Source organism: Electrona antarctica, assembly GCF_951216825.1.
Source record: "Electrona antarctica genome assembly, chromosome: 6".
NCBI lineage: Eukaryota > Metazoa > Chordata > Actinopteri > Myctophiformes > Myctophidae > Electrona > Electrona antarctica.
Genome location: NC_136811.1, coordinates 29,285,080 through 29,302,192, shown reverse-complemented (window position 1 = coordinate 29,302,192; position 17,113 = coordinate 29,285,080). Strand labels below are relative to the sequence as shown.

Sequence of the window (17,113 nt, the reverse complement as noted above, 5' to 3'; positions counted from 1 at the left end):
TCCTGATTGCCCTGCGGTGGAAACGGTCAACGGCACGGCCGATCACGAAGGGGTGCACGTGACGTCACAGTATGATGTGAGTGGTCAACGGGATGTCAGGACAGACTCAAGGACCTTGGGAAGACTGTCTTTCTGCCAATCTGTCTGTGTGCCTGTCACTCACTGGTGACTGGTCCATATACATGTCTGTCTGTCCGTCTGTCTGCCACGTGAATGCCATGTGTTGTCCAGTCTGTCCTCCTGAATGAGAACAGTATAGGATATGCCCTTGTTAGCCTAAAGTTACCTACTGGTATTTGCCATTCACTTTAACATGGTATTATGCTATTATTTTCAAACAGTAAAACTATTACAACTGATCCCAACACTGAACCGAGTTATTGGACCAAACCTAACACAAGGCCTACTTGCATGCATGCACACAGAGGCAAAAAGTATCACATTTCATATTATTGACATTGTATATTAAAAAAACAATATTGTGCAAAAAACATGGAAGGTGAAGTAAATCCCTTTAGGGGAACATGCAACACTGTTGAGTAAGTTCACGTAATTTCCTTCCTTGTTTGGAGAAGAAAAGGGAAGTTTAGCAGACAGAAAAATAAGGACTTGAGACACACACAGGAGTAGCTAAACCAAAGGAGCAGAGAAGAACTGAAACAGAAGAACTGAAACAGAGGCGAAAAGTGCATTAAAAGAGAAAGTGCATTGGAAGAGACAAAGTGCATTGGAAGAGACAAAGGGCACAGAAGGAACAATCAATGAGGGCAGGAGGGAGAGAAGTGTGGGCAAGTTAGACCAAAAGACACCAGCTTGGATGAAAGTGTAAGAGAAATTAAAGGCAGCCAAATCAACAGTAGCCGGAGGTGAAGTGGAAGAGACGAATGATAAGACGTAAGGATGGGTGAAGGAATGCTTCAGATATGCTGCATGCTGCTCACATTAATAGGTAAGATGATGATTATGAGGAAGAAGAAGAAGATGATGATGATGATGATGATGATGATGATGATGATGATGATGATGATGATGATGATGATGATGATGATGATCAAATCAAATCAAATCAAACTTTATTTGTATAGCACCTTTACAACAGCCAAAGCTGACCAAAGTGCTGAACAGAGTGAAAACAAGACAGTAGAGCATAGCAATATAAAACAATGAAAAGAGACAATAAAATATAAAACAGAGCATACAATAGCACAGAGCTGGAAATCAATATACAGGTAAATCAGGTGCAATTAAAGGCGAGGGAGAACAGATGAGTTTTGAGGAGGGATTTAAAAGCCCCAATTGACTCGGCAGATCTAATATGGAGGGGCAACATGTTCCAGAGTTTGGGGCCCGCAGCCGCAAAAGCACGATCACCCCTGCTCCTCTTATTAGTCGTGAACTCGACCAGCAGCAGCTTGTCCGCAGACCTTAATGCTCTAGATGGGGCGTAGGGCACAATTAGGTCAGAGAGGTAGGAGGGAGAGAGACCGTGAAGTGATTTAAAAACAAATAAAAGCACCTTAAAATCTATTCTGAACTTAACAGGGAGCCAATGGAGAGAGGCCAGAACAGGGGTTCACGTTTTTTGGTTCCGGTCAGAAGACGGGCAGCTGCATTCTGCACTAACTGCAGGCGCCTAAGTGACGCCTGATCGATACCAGTGTACAGAGAATTGCAGTAATCAATTTGTGTGGAAATGAAGGTGTGGATGACCATCTCGAGTTGTTTGGGGGGAGGTACGACTTGATCTTAGCAATAGTTCTAAGTTGGAAGAAACTCGTTTTTACAACGGAGCTTATTTGTTTATTAAATTTAAAATCTTTATCGAAAATGACACCAAGGTTTTTAACAAAGGGATGTATATTAGCATTTAAAGCACCTAGGGTGCAGGAGGATGTGGTGGAATGGTGGTCAAAGATTATGATTTCGGTTTTATTTTCGTTGAGAGTGAGGAAGTTGGCATTCATCCAGGACTTGATATTGTGTAAACAGTTAAGGAATGGCTGGAATGCATTATTGGAGTTGGATTTGAGCGGTATATAAATTGATGATGATGATGATCATAAAATGATGATGATGATGATGATGATGATGATGAGGATGATGATGATGATGATGATGATGATGATGATTCAAGTGCTGCATCTTGTTCTTTTGCCTGCAACCTGATCCAGTTTTAGGAAGCAGAGGACGAGTTGTGACTAAATTAAATATATACAAGCTGTTATTATAGATAGTCATTATTATAAGTCACATGTGTCCCACCCTCCAGATGCTCTTGCCAGTGACTGGTCAGTTGATCTCCCCTCCAGTCCTATCTGTGCTGTGGTTGGTTCATCGCTGGTCATCCCATGTTCCTATGACTATCCCCACTGGAAAACAGAAGAGGTATGGTAATGAAGAATATGCCTTGTCAACAGTCATAACATATCCCTTACCGCTTTGTATTTATTTAAAATACATTCTCTAATGGAGACAAAATAATCAGTTGGAATGAATGGGCCATAATGAATATCAGCATCCATCAGTTTCAGCAGCTGGATTGGTACATATAGTCTATTTCATGACTATGATCCTCATTAATTAACAGAAAACATTGTACAACATATCCAGGTACTTCCCCTGCATTCAGCCATGGAGGGTGGAGGAGGTGGAGGAACAGAAGGGGAGGAAGAGCACAAAGTATTGTCTGAGATGTGGTGTCGGGGAGAGAGCCGATGTCTCACACAAAGGTACGCAGCCAAACTGTTGAGTATACTGTAGGAATACAGATGCAGTACTGGACACTTTGAACACACCTGCACATGATCAACATCAGCATCACAAGAATCATCACAAATCATTCTTTCAAATGGTAATGGCAAAACATGTATGCTCATTCTGTAGCTCAGAGAATGAGCGTAGGACTGAGGGCACATACAGGGTTAATGACCACATATTGTATTGTGCTAATACAGTGTGTAACTCTCTCTCTCTCTCTCTCTCTCTCTCTCTCTCTCTCTCTCTCTCTCTCTCTCTCTCTCTCTCTCTCTCAGCTATGTGTTTCACAGTGCTGGTATCTTTCCAGATCTATCCTTCCAGAACAGAGTGGAGTACTTTGGGAAACCAGGATATCAGAACTGTTCTCTGAAGATTTCTGGTCTGAGGGAGTCAGACAGTGGAACCTACGTTTTCTATCTGATCACCAGTCATCCCACACAGAAGATGCCGGAACAGAGCGGGATACAGCTCCTAGTGGCAGGTATCATTCAAATACTGGATACAGTGATATTTCGATAAGTTCAAGCTTTTTTTGTATATGTATTGTCTGCATGTACTGTATGTATGGCCAGAACTTGATTTGTGCAGCTTTACAAGCTGTTTACTATGGAACTATGAATAGTTTACTATGGAACTATGGATAGTTCAAGATTGGACAGGGTGGCTAGAACACTTTAATTGTTTTCTCTGTATGGCTGAATTGCACATACACAGACTGTGGCAACGACTCTGAATGACTCAATATTCCCCACTGTTCACCAGACACTGTTAAAGCTACAATTTCACACTGGGACAACCCTTACCTTGTTAGTCATCCACTCAGTACACGTGTGTTATATAATGTGCAATATATGTGTAATGTGTAATATTGCACAACTGTTAGTGGCACTGGCACTGGCAACCTTGGCTAAAACTTGAAAAAACAGCAATGAGTGGTTTGCGGACTTTTTCCCTAACAAATGACAATTGTAGAGAGCAGATTTGTCTGTGTGTGAAGGCTGGGTTGTCCAGTGACTAGACTATAATAAACAAAGCATCACAAGTCCAAACCCCCAAGCAGCCTCTATGATGTTCCAGTAAGAGCTACTACTAAACCCCTGCAAACTCTATCTAAATCTTCAGCTAACTTGTTCCTTAAAATAACTATATAGATGGAATGGAAGAAGACTGTATATATCAATCAATCTCCACTAGCCACACTTTAGTTGTAGCCCCCTTGCCTTTGGTTCAATGGGTCAATCGCCTATCAAAATCTTCACTGCCTTCAGAACCAGTCTAAACGTTACCAGCTAATCTCCGGCACCGTTAACCCGGTCGATGCCAAACTTTGCACACACACTCCCTGGATGCCAACGATGAACCTCTGCCCCGCATTTTCCAGAACGGCCTGTTATAGTGCCACCATGAGGCAGCTTTTCAAATTTTTTACCTAAAACTGCACCGATCTGCGTGAAACGTTGCATGCACACTCCCTAGAGGCCAAGGACAAACCTTTGACCTGCATTTTCCGCATCTGCCTTTTATAGCGCCACCAGGAGGCCGACTTTTGTAAAACACATTTTTTGACATTACTCCTCCAGATTCTGTCCAAAAATCTCACAAATCGTTACACAGTATCTCTATGGTCATGTGCTCAAGTCGGATCTGTCCGATATTTCATATTCCATCCTAATTGCCTATAATTGGCTTTCACAGTTTGCAAGATTGCCCCGTTTTGAACAAAAGCCTCAAATCATGAACGCAGAATGCAATTTACGTGAAATCTTTCACACATTTTCATACTAGGCCTGTTATAGCGCCACCAACAGGTTGATTTTTGCAAAACATATTTTTGGAACAAAATGCCTCAAGTCATCCAATTGCCATCAAAGGCAAACATGTTTATATTACTCCTAAACATTTTGCCAAACATCTCACACAGTCCTATCCTCCTGGTGGAGACCTGTGCCAAGAAGGGCACTTTTTCTAGTTTAACTTAATATTCAGACCTGACCAAAGTCAAGCAAGTTGTGACATGATGGTGAACAGAACACTTATTTGAAATGCTTCCTTGTACAGCACTTCCTCTATTCCTTTCAGTATGAATCCTCCTATTTTTAAATCTCCATAAATAACTGAAACAGAGCAGTCGCTGAACTTGGAAGGATGGATGGATACTTGGATAGAGTGATGGATGGATGGATGGATGTACACCAGTACAATTATTTCAACTAAACAGACATGTGCATGTTTTAAATTAGTTTTCTCTCCTTAACCTTGTGTTCCAGACTCTCCCAGTGCGGTTGCAGTGTCAGTGAGTCCCTGTGGAGACATCACAGAGGGAATGTCCCTACGTCTGTCTTGCTGCAGCCCTGCTGCCAATCCAGAGGGTCGTTACCAGTGGTACAAGAATGCCCTCACCACCACTGGGCATGTTGGACAGGTGCTTACAATGACTGATGTCAAGGCTGCTGACACTGGGACCTACTACTGCAGTAATACAGTACACAGATCAACAGGATTGGCTCTCAATGTGCAGTGTAAGTGAGGGATTCTGGGCTATTTAAGGCCAGACTTTTTTTTTAAAGTAAATTTGCACTGACAAAAATTAAAAGCACAATGATACAGTATGTGTTGGATTAAACTCATGCAAGTTTAACGTTTTTTGTTTTCTACGTACTAAAATTAATCAAATGCAGTGGCTTCCTTGAAAATCAAATACTCCTTGAGGAAATGGTTACTTAGCAATGTCAATGAATCATGGTCTTTTATTTTATTCTTCATTTACGTTTAATTACTCTGCCAGTGATAAAGCAGTGAAGTGATCTTAATTGGACACAGAACTGATTTCTGTCATTCATTTTTGTCCAGATCCTCCTCGTAACACAACCGTGTCTTTTTGTCCAGATCCTCCTCGTAACACAACCGTGTCTTTTTGTCCAGATCCTCCTCGTAACACAACCGTGTCTTTTTGTCCAGATCCTCCTCGTAACACAACCGTGTCTTTTTGTCCAGATCCTCCTCGTAACACAACCGTGTCTTTTTGTCCAGATCCTCCTCGTAACACAACCGTGTCTTTTTGTCCAGATCCTCCTCGTAACACAACCGTGTCTTTTTGTCCAGATCCTCCTCGTAACACAACCGTGTCTTTTTGTCCAGATCCTCCTCGTAACACAACCGTGTCTTTTTGTCCAGATCCTCCTCGTAACACAACCGTGTCTGTGATACCAGATGAAGAGCTGCCAGAGGGTGCTGGTGCAGCAGCACTGATATGCAGGAGTGATGCCAACCCGCCTGTACTCACATACACCTGGTACAAGGGTCCTAGGTGTGTCACAACACCCACCATTCAGCAAGGAACACAGTCCCTTGATCCACCCTGTGGAACAAGCCAGAGACTCATCATTACCAACATCGCCAAGGCAGCGCCTGTGCAGTACTGCTGTGTAGCAAACAATGGACACGGGTCACAGAACTTCACAGTAACAGTCAACATAGACACAGGTAGGTCCATGCAAAACCAGTGAAACAGAAAATGCTACAGTTCTCTTGTACCTGATCCAGGGACGAGTTACAACATTTTGTTTGTGATAATACAATATATGTTTTTTTTTTGTCAAATAGGTTTTTATTGAGAACAGATTATAAATTGTTACACAAACATTATGATATGAAATACATTTTTCTTTTATAGAAAACAAAAAAAAGATTAAGAAAACCCTCAACCCTCCCACCCATACTGCTCAGTGACACCGCATACTATAGAATAAAATAGTAAGATGATGAAATGCTCATGGAAAACATCTGAAAAGAAAATGGCGTACTGTCAACCATATCAGTGGTATCCTGTCTATTAATTGTTTCTACTCAAGTAATGGACAAGGGGCAGCCAAACCGTATCAAATTGTTTCTCCCTGTCTCTCAGGAAATACCTCATTCTCTCAAGATGAAGTGTACTAGTCATTTAATTTAGCCAATGCTTAAATGCAGGAGCCTCCTCCTTTTTCCAGTGCGTCAAAATTAGTTTTTTTGCTGTAATCAGACCATATGAGAAGAGTTGTTTCTGTGCTCTCGTCAACATAGGCATGGAGTCTGACAAACCCAGAATAATTAGTACAGGATCGGGGTCAATATGAATATTCAAAATATCAGAGAGTGTCTCAAATATCTTAATCCAATATCTTTGTATCCGAGGGCAAAGGGCGAAGCTGTGAAGAAGATTTGCATCTATTGCATTACATTTGTCACAGTGCGAAGAAATATCTGGGAATATGTTATGTCATTTTAATTTGGAATAATGGAGTCTATGTATGACTCGAAACTGGATAAGGCAATGTCTGGAGTTGATAGAGCACGCATTAACTTCTTCAAGGCTGTCTTCCCAGAGCTCGTCTGAAATTTAAGTCCCCAGCTAATACAAATTATGTTGATAGGACAACAACAAAATGCTGTGATATGTTGATATAATCATCAATTTGATACAATATTTTTACAGAAATTCAAAGATTCTGAAAACGGACGTGTCATTTTAAAATAATAACAATTTCTCAATTTCTCAGCTCACTCCAGTGCAACAGGAGATCAATTTCGGGGACGGAGAATGGTTATTGTTGGAGTAACCATCGCCGCTTTAGTAGTTCTGAGTGGCATAGTGGCATTCATCATTTACAGGTGAGTTTTTGTAGATACTGTATGTAAAATAGTTTAAAGTATTATTTGTCATTGGATCATACTTGCTGGCACTATTGTACTAATACCTCACTTAAAACATCTACAATATTAACCCTTGTCTTTGACCAGGGTCCCCCAGGGTTCTATCCTTGGTCCCCTAATTTGTCCCACTACACTTACTTGTCGGATATATCCGATCTACAAGCTCACAACTAGCCTGGCTTGGCCGTACTAATATCACACTTGAAGGCATTTTTTTTTTGCCACTGGCAGATTCGTGTCTGGCCACTACGAGGCTAGCTCACAACATCGCGTTGTAATCTTGTAGCTCTGCTATTTTCACAGAACGTGACATGTCCAGAAAAGGGAATAAGGGCCGATATTAAGATTATTGGCAGTCTACCTGTAGTTCCAGTAACTTCTCAACTTTTGTTTGTGTGTATTTGTGACAATGTGTCTTGGTGCACTGGTGTTGGCTGTATTATTTAATTTTTGTGATATTGAGAGATTTTGATAAGAAGCTTTGATTATTCATGAATAATATTTATGTGGTTTAATGTTGTTTTGCAATACTTTTGGATACATTTGCTATATAACCCAACAAAGTACTTGACTGTTTTGCACAAGGTTATCTTATGCAAACCTATCGATATCAATATCATGCCATACTGAATAATGTCACTATGCCCTCAGGAAACAGAAGTCTACCTCCAGTAACACGTCCTATGCTCTCACAGAGACAACTTCTCCAGAACCTTAAGCCTGTACAAGACCGAAGATACATCATACAGTACATACAGTACATCATGGGAACCAAAGACACCAAGCCACAAAAACAGTTAGATAGACATATGAATTGCCCAGTGCAACCACAAGAACACTGCTAGCCTACTTCTGCTAATACAACAGTATTATTACATTGTAATTCAGCACCTTCAAACTTGCAAGAGTGAAATCACAGATTGTGATTGTGTGTATATCATGTAAAACACTCTCATTAAACACCATAGGACACAACAACTGATATAGCATATATTGCACATGGCACATTGGCATTTGAAAACACCATGACTGATGTCACAATCCATGCACACAGCTCTGCGACGCCTGCAAGACTCAGTCATGAGAAAAACAAAAGCATTATTATAGCTACTAAATCTTACACAAGCCACACAACATTTCAATATTTTTCAGAACATACGGTGAGCACCATATCCCCAAAACTAAGACTTGAAAACCTGCACATTTCAACACCTCAAGTCTTGGATAAACCTGAATTAAAATGCAATATAATCTCTTGTGGAAGAGTCTACTGCAGAAAGCTGTAAAGGAAATGCTCTGCATGACTCCTATGTAAGCTTTTTTAGTTTTTTCATTGAAATTAGGGTAATCATTTCTTTCTTATTTCCTTTCATACAAAATTACAGGAATAGCAGAAGACAATTACTATTAATACTTTGAGTGGATTTTAATTGGACAAAGAACGTCAATGGCTGGTCTACATGCATGGCTGTATTATCAGAGACTTGATAATGATATAATGATGGAAAATAAAACCATTAAGTGCTGGGGAGGACATCTAGTTTATTTTAGTTTAGTTTAGCTTATGTGTGTGTAGTTCAGTGTAAACCTTCCAGTGTGATAAGATGCCAGCAGATACTTACCAGATACAGTGAGCATAGCTGTTCTGAGGGGAAAAACCAAGAGGACAGTGACTTCAGCACCACTCATTTACTAGAAACTCCTCAGTGTTCATTTAAATGGACCCAGAGTTAACAACTTAGACCCTTTATACGTTGTTGACTGAGGTCCCTCAATACTCTATACTTGATTTTCTCCTTTTTTCCCCCTGCACAAAATATCTTTGCTGAAAATAGCATATAACCAGAACTTCTATATCAGCTTTTACGAGACGATCTACAAGTTTGTACAAGCTTGTAGGTTATGAGTTCAAGTGCCTCATGGATTTATTTTAAATGCATATTTTTTCTCCTATGTCCAGCTTTGAGGGTCTGTGTAAACACAAACATTGAAGACAAAAGTGTGTAAACACAAACATTGAAGACAAAAGTGTGTAAACACAAACATTGAAGAGAACAGTGTGTAAACACAAACATTGAAGAGAACAGTGTGTAAACAAACATTGAAGGCAGTGAGGACGCAAATTGTGATTGGCCAGAATGAGATGATGTATGATGTATCATGATAAGAGCGCCCCTCACTTCACATGAGTGTGATTTTTTACTTTACGGAGTGTCCAGAAAATGGGTTCTTAGCCGCATACGCATACAGCATTTACATCAATACCACAATGAATAAATATCCCTTTAGGTAAAACACATAAAACATCCAGTGACACCAGCAATAGGGTGTGATTTAGTGGGAGGGATTCCCCCTTTCTGATCTGTAAATCCATGCTTTTGGATATTTATTTTATTCTCTGTGATCTTGATTCTTTCTACAGTAAAAGGCGTTTAAAAAACAACACAGCACTTTCCCCCCCACAAATGTACTTACAAATACAACCTGTTTCAACTTTCTATAGATGAAGTAATGTGATGATGAATGAAATAGTTGTGAGACAAAATCACTGTGTGCTTTTGCTTTATATATACAGTCATTTTGTCTCACAACTTTTAATTACAGTACATCCTCCTGTTTCTGATGTACTTTGTGAAGTTCTGTCTCTTAGACTCTAGATGGCGATAGATAATAATACAAGAATCAGGTTCAGCATTGCATTGTATAAGATCTTAGATGTCTTAGATGCTTTCTTGCTTTGAAGTATTTGGTGTAGTAGCACTCTTTATTTTTTTCTTCTCTGTCTGTCTCTCTCTCTCTCTCTCTCTCTTTCTTTCTCTCTTTTTGCTTTGCTTTGCTTTGCTCTGTTTTCTTTCTCACTCTCCTTTTCTTCTTTGTTTCTTTTTAATTCTCCCTTTCTTTTCTTGGGTCTTGGGTGTTAACTGAGAAAGAATAAGGAAGATAAAAATACAAGAGAGGATTCCAAAACCTCAAACTGTATGTCATCTAAACACATGCACATATTTTTCTTTATACCTTCGGTTTTACTTTGCTTTTCTCTGCTTAGCCTTTTTTGTTTTATCTACAGTGGAATAGAGTTGAGGGTTCTCTTCCTTCAGTGTGGAATAGATTACAGAGATGTCTTCCTTTCGTGGTTCATGAGGCCTGGGAAGAACAAGGAATGTGATGTCCTTTCAATCTAATGTGTGTAAGAACTATACACATGTTCCCCATGACTAACACATCTGCAGCAGCACAGGAAACATATTCTGTAAAGCATTCTTCTTATTAAGCATTAATTATGTCGACCGGCCGAGATAATATCTTGACCGGGCGAGATAGTATCTCGACCGGTGAAGATAAAATATATTTCGAACCATGGCCATTCCAGGGCTCCGTATGATCATAACATGTCTACCGTGGATTTTTATGAAACAAACACTTTGCATATAGAAAGCTTTTGTACAGCTGCAATGTTGGTGAGTTTGTCATCGTTTAATACAATCAGTATTAAATACAATCAGTATTAAACGATACTTTAATACTGAACTTAATGGCAAGATGGGCTTGTTCTGCAAAGGTCTAGAAAATAGCAACAATCTAAAGCTTGTAGATCATGTTTTCTATTTTGAAAGATATAAACATTGGACTGTGTCTTTGAACTATATTTTTGACATTTGAGATTTTTTTATTTAAACGATTCTTGTTTTTTGTATGAAATGTCCAAATATAGGCTATTTGGGAAACTGTCAGCAAACTGAATTGATTATATTCAATAAAAGCAAATATAAAATGGTGCATTAAAGAACTGTTTCATTTTGGTTAACAGTATCTAGAGACATTACCATACTCGTCAGCGCCACCAGAGGGCGCCACAGCACATTCCCAGCATGCCTGCTTCCAGTTCCCAATTTTATCCAAGGATTTTATCACTTTTGTGCCTTCCATCCCCTGGCCCGCTAAGCGGGCCCGCTTTCTACTCTGCGCCAGATCTTCTGATAAAATTAACCATCCTCAGTGTTCATTTAAGTCTATAAGATACATGTATTTTCTCAAACATTTCAGAATCAATTAATTCATGAATGAATATACTTTTTAAAGTGATATATTTGTATTGAGCCCGGTTAGCCGGCATAATTTATTATGTTAACAAAGGTGGTCCCTGGCTCAGCCTTGACATTTAAATGAACAAGGAAGGTAATATTGCATAACCTGACTCCGCCAGATGGGGCAGCAGAGAGTACACTGGGTTCCCCCCTCCTGGGAACCCAGTGTACTCTCTGCTGCCCCATCTGGCGGAGTCAGGTTAAATATTGCATAGCCTGCTTTGGAAGTTAAATGTCTTTACTCATATAGTCAAATGGTGGACTTCGAGGGGGAAAGGAAAAGAGAAGGAGAATAGAGAACAAACGAAGAAGGGGAGACATAGAACTGTGGTTGGCTGTCAACTCTTCCAGAGTTACAATGGTGTAACGTAACTAAGTACATTTACTCAAGTACTGTACAGTAAGTAAAATATTAAAATGTTCATATACTTTTACTTCTATTCAACATCCAAAAGGCAAATATTGTACTTTTACTCCACTAGAATTATTTGAAAACTTTAGTTACTAGATTACTTTGTAGATTTTTATTTTTATTATAAAACATAATTTATAAATGCAGCATTGTGAGCTTGTAGACAACTAGGCATGGGTTAATTGTGTATGGGTATATGTGGAAACTTGTGAAATGAGACATTATGCTTAATGAGTACTTTCTACTTTTGCTACTTTAAGTACATTTTGATACCAATACTTTTATACTTTTACTCAAGCACATTTTGAATTCCGGACTTGTACTTGTAACAGAGATATTGTTACATTGCAGTAGTTTTCCCACCACTGCAGAGTTATGGCTCAGGTTAGGCCAGCTCAACCTGTTCAAAAGGATTCTCCTTTTGTGAAATCTTACTTTCAAATGAGGTGACTGGGAAGTTCCTTGATTTGTTTATTTTCCTCCTTTCCTTCTAGACTGGCTTAGTAAGAGAGAGAGACACACACATGTAGAGGGACTATTATATGTATGTGTGTAGATAGTAAGAACTTGTTGACTGAAGATATTGAAAATAAGAGGTTCTCAAACGTTACAAGTATAGCCACTGTACATTTTCGCAGATTCTAAGGCTCGTCTTGAAGTGTCACCATCAACCAGGAAACAGGACATTTTCTGGGGCCAGCAGCAGAGAGGAATTCCATTCACATTGTGGTCAGTTTACATGCCCATTTTTGCTTCAGGGTTTTTGGATTTCATCTTTATTTGTGAAGTTTTATTTGAAAAACTCTGCACAATGCCTACAACAAAGTAAGCCATGTTTTTAAAGGATCACAGTTGTATCAAGCTTTTACATTTACATTTTAAAGAAAATATAGCGCTCACAGCTGCTTCAGAGAAAAATGGTTTCTTGTTGGAAGCATGATATTGACAATGCATACCGGTAAGAACTTATTCTTTTGAAATTATAAAACAACTTACAGTTAATTAAGTTCATTTACAATGAACATAATGAGGCTGTAATTACAGCACCTGATAGCATGACTTGTAGTATTATGTCTCTTTAAGTAAAGTTTTATTCACCAAACTGTAGAGGAAACCTATGGAATAGGAGGGAGAGGGCAATGGTGGAGAAGAGGGACAGGAGAGGAGAGAACATGGAGAAGACAAGGAGAGGAAGGATGATGAACAAGGGTTCAGGTCTCTGTGTGTTGCTGATGGCTCTACTTCCACTGCCATTACACACCTCAGGTAAATACGCAAAACCTACACAGAAACTCCTCCATTTGTAACTGATAGTGTAACCCTATACGGATCCATTTGGTTAATTTGTACACTATCAGAGTTAGACTTTTACACATTTTTATTTCATAGAACAATGTTAGGTATTGCGTAGCATGGTCCTCGACTTCTACATGGTCTATTATTACCAAAGATAATGATAATGTAATGTCTTAATACCTTACAATACTTATGATCAATGGTGTAAATAACTAAGTACAATAAAATGAAGGTATTAAAGACATCTCCCTTAATAACACCAATTGTGAAATTCTACCTTTGGGTAAACGATAAGGAGCTAATTCTCCGCCCACCTATAAAATATAAAATGAGCAAGTACCCTCCTGATCTTTCCCCTAAGACAATTCAAGGAGAGAATTCAAATTGAAATTGCAGCAGTTGAACTAGGCGGTTAAATTTGAATATCTGTGCACTGGTATTTCATTTATTGATGTTCCTCTCTCCCCTCTACTCGCTCACACACACACACACACACACACACACACACACACACACACACACACACACACACACACACACACACACACACACACACACACACACACACACACACACACACACACACACACACACACACACACACACACACACACACACACACACACACACACACACACACACACGATCAAACCACATTCTCCATGCACTAACAATGTATTAATTACCCAGCCCAAAACACCACCAACACATCCACTACTAGCATCAACCCTTCTTCGGCACAACAAACCCAGGCTGGCCCTCCAGGGTACAGCACCCTCCCAGGGAACCTCACCGTGGCGGCAGGGGAGCCTGCAACGTTCCGCTGTGGAGTGACTCCGGTCCCATCCAAACTCACGCTCACCCTCTATGGCGGCCATGGAAACCACAGCCTCACCTGCCCTGGAGTGGAGATAGATGACATCCCCCAGGTAGGGCTGTCACCATTACAAATTTTAGCTGACAATTAATTGTCACACAAATAATTGCGATTAATTATTTAATTGTGTTTTTGGCATTGAACATTGGAACATAATGAAATAAAGAATACATTTCTGTTTGCCTGGTAACAAAAAATGCACAGGGCAGATATGACAAATAAATAACTGATTCTAATTCATTATTTTTATACTTAAAAAATGTTTAAAAAAAAGAAAAAAGAAGAGCGGTATATAGCTGATAGCTGATAGCTTACAGTGCCTCATGATGTGACACAATTGTAAACTTGTAGTTTTGATTAGAATAAATCTGATGAATTATTACAAATTATTGTTGTGACCAAAGGTCGCAGCATGTGACATCATGTGACATCATCAGGGATGGCTCTATTAAGCCCATATATGGAGATCCCTGATGTCATCAATATTGGCCAGTAACTCTACATCTGACCTCAAACCTCAAACCCTTAGATCTCCATATATGGAGCTGACCTGTTCTGACATTTCTTATGTTGATCCTTCCCCATCCATCCTTCCTCTTTGATGTCTCCCTTTTGACAGATACCTGTCCATTTAAACTCTAGACGGGCCTGCCCCAAAGTTATTAGTGCAGCCGGCAAAAACAGTTCTCAACAGGCCTGAAACTTAAGATCTTATACCCCCCATGCCAAAGCGCCAGCACTCGCCCAGCAGTCTGCTGTCACCCAGGCGGATGCATGCACCTCCTTTAGGGCGAGGTCGCTTCTCGCCCTCAGGCATCTTACTGGTGATTAGTTGATTATGTAATAATTGTGACAGGCTATACTCCCAGGCTCTTCATGGCAGTTGTAAGGAGGACAACAGAACGCTGCTGGCCCTGTGGACCATCACTGGGACGTCTTACTCTGACAACTCCACACGGGTTGTGTGTCAGCAACCAGGTCACCCCGACACACCTGCTGCCTTCCTACGGGTTTATGGTGAATATTCTTCCTTCTTTCGTGTATCAACTCAGTATCGAGTAGCCACGTCCTTGTCTCTAGTCCCACGTGGAACAGGCCGGCCTCCGAAGGAGGTCTGTACAGGGGGCAGGTGTTAATTATATGCTCGGCAGATTGCTCAGGCTCGCCACACTCGCATGCTGCACTGTCCACCAAGCCCCACCTCTTCACTGCTGATTTGAAGCAGCTGACTCCAGTGCGCAGGCGGTTCAAAACATTTCTCCATCTAATAAGCTCATACTTTTATGTGAAGCAGAAGTTGAAACGATTCTCTTTGAAAGAAATGACTTTGTGCATGTTAGATTCAGTGAATGTGGGCGAATGATACCTACAATTCAGTGGGAAAAAATATATATATATACAGGACACCAACACATGTAAAGGACACAATCTCACTCTTCATCCCCCTCTCTCCTGCTTCCCACCCACTCCTTTCCCTATAGAGAGTGGAAGTAACTATGCTACCATCATTGGCTGTGTGATCGGAGGATTCTTTGGCATCTTGCTGGTCTTCTATTTGGCCTACCTAATGGTTCAGAGATCTGAGAAGCTCCAGAGATGGTTTGGTAAGTTGCACTTCAACATGAAGCAGTGCTGTATAGGATCAAGTTAAAGTACTGATTCCTCCAAAAGTCTTGCTAATATGTGTTGTTTTGAGTACAAAGAGAGAAAATGCAAAGAACCCTCTATGACACTGTTTCCCAAACAATGGGTAGCTAATATCCCTTTTTCCAGTTTCCTACAATTTTCTAATTATTTCAAAAGATTTTCAAAAACAAAAAAAATCTATCAATAATGTTTCAAAGGAAATTCATGAAAATCTAATAAATTGCATTATTTTTATATAGGCTAGTATAGTGAAAATAGCAGATCTACAAGCTCACAATGTGTGCAGATATATTCACTAGTTTGGGAACCACTGCTCTATGAGAAGGTGTGTGTGTGTGTGTGTGTGTGTGTGTGTGTGTGTGTATGTGTGTGTGTGTGTGTGTGTGTGTGTGTGTGTGTGTGTGTGTGTGTGTGTGTGTGTGTGTGTGTGTGTGTGTGTGTGTGTGTGCGTCCGTGCGTGCGTCCGTGCGTGCGTGCGTGCGTGCGTGCGTGCGTGCGTGCGTGCGTGCGTGCGTGCGTGCGTGCATGCGTGTGTTGGGTAGAGAGAAAAGATACTGATGTATTTGTTTGTGCCTGTAGGAGGAAGTGAATCTGAAGAGGATGATGTTGTTACAATCGTCACAAAGGATGAATACTAGAGAAACAGGCTCAGCAGGATGTGATAGGATGAGTACAAATGCTTAAATACCATACTCTGTGGACACTTGCACTTTGTATTTTTCTCTGTATAATAAGAGCGATTCAATCAGTCAATAAAAAACAACCAGGATGGCAGGGCAATGCAAATGTATCGAATTTTTCTAATAATGCTCGGATATGACAATTCAATGTGTTTTATTATGAAACAATCTCCTTCCTAATTTGTTTTGACTCATTGAACCAATAAGGCCTGTGGATGGCATTTTAACATTTCTGTCTGAGGCTGGGAGTGGACTACAGGAGTACAGAAAACATCTGTCTGAGGCTGGGAGTGGACTACAGGAGTACAGGAAACATCTGCCTCATGCCCTGAAGCCTGATTTATAGTTAATCGTACAATATGCAGTATCTACACTGCAGTAAAAGCTCACAACACGTTGCATCCGGGATGTGTCATGAGCATGTAGATCTGCTATCTCTGGTGCACAACACTGTGGTGATGGATCATAAGATATGAATGAGGGCCCACAGTATGAAGTGCAGAAACTGTGGGCAGGAAATATTTGCCATTACTTCTTCAAGCTTGCTATACTTGGCTGGAACACACTGACCTTGCACTGTGATAGTGATACTAATAATATGTTTTTTAATCCTGTCAGTTCCACTTTGGTGATTTTATCTTTCATCTGACGGGGATCATGGTAGATG

At 40.2% G+C, this 17,113-nt stretch overlaps 2 protein-coding genes across 2 annotated transcripts; both read left to right on the top strand.

Moving 5' to 3' along the window:
• Nucleotides 1-752: 752 nt before the first annotated feature.
• On the top strand, nucleotides 753-9,168 carry LOC306924889 (cell adhesion molecule CEACAM6-like). Its single transcript, XM_079503573.1, has 8 exons — nucleotides 753-949; nucleotides 2,270-2,385; nucleotides 2,611-2,729; nucleotides 3,033-3,238; nucleotides 5,025-5,276; nucleotides 5,932-6,240; nucleotides 7,296-7,407; nucleotides 8,101-9,168. Exons 1-8 carry the CDS (start codon nucleotides 901-903, stop codon nucleotides 8,165-8,167), a joined length of 1,230 nt encoding a protein of 409 aa, XP_079359699.1. The 5' UTR covers nucleotides 753-900; the 3' UTR covers nucleotides 8,168-9,168.
• Nucleotides 9,169-12,404: 3,236 nt separating this feature from the next.
• On the top strand, nucleotides 12,405-16,688 carry LOC306924487 (uncharacterized protein). Its single transcript, XM_079503009.1, has 6 exons — nucleotides 12,405-12,771; nucleotides 13,057-13,212; nucleotides 13,981-14,171; nucleotides 14,989-15,136; nucleotides 15,601-15,723; nucleotides 16,346-16,688. Exons 2-6 carry the CDS (start codon nucleotides 13,086-13,088, stop codon nucleotides 16,402-16,404), a joined length of 648 nt encoding a protein of 215 aa, XP_079359135.1. The 5' UTR covers nucleotides 12,405-12,771; nucleotides 13,057-13,085; the 3' UTR covers nucleotides 16,405-16,688.
• Nucleotides 16,689-17,113: the final 425 nt, after the last annotated feature.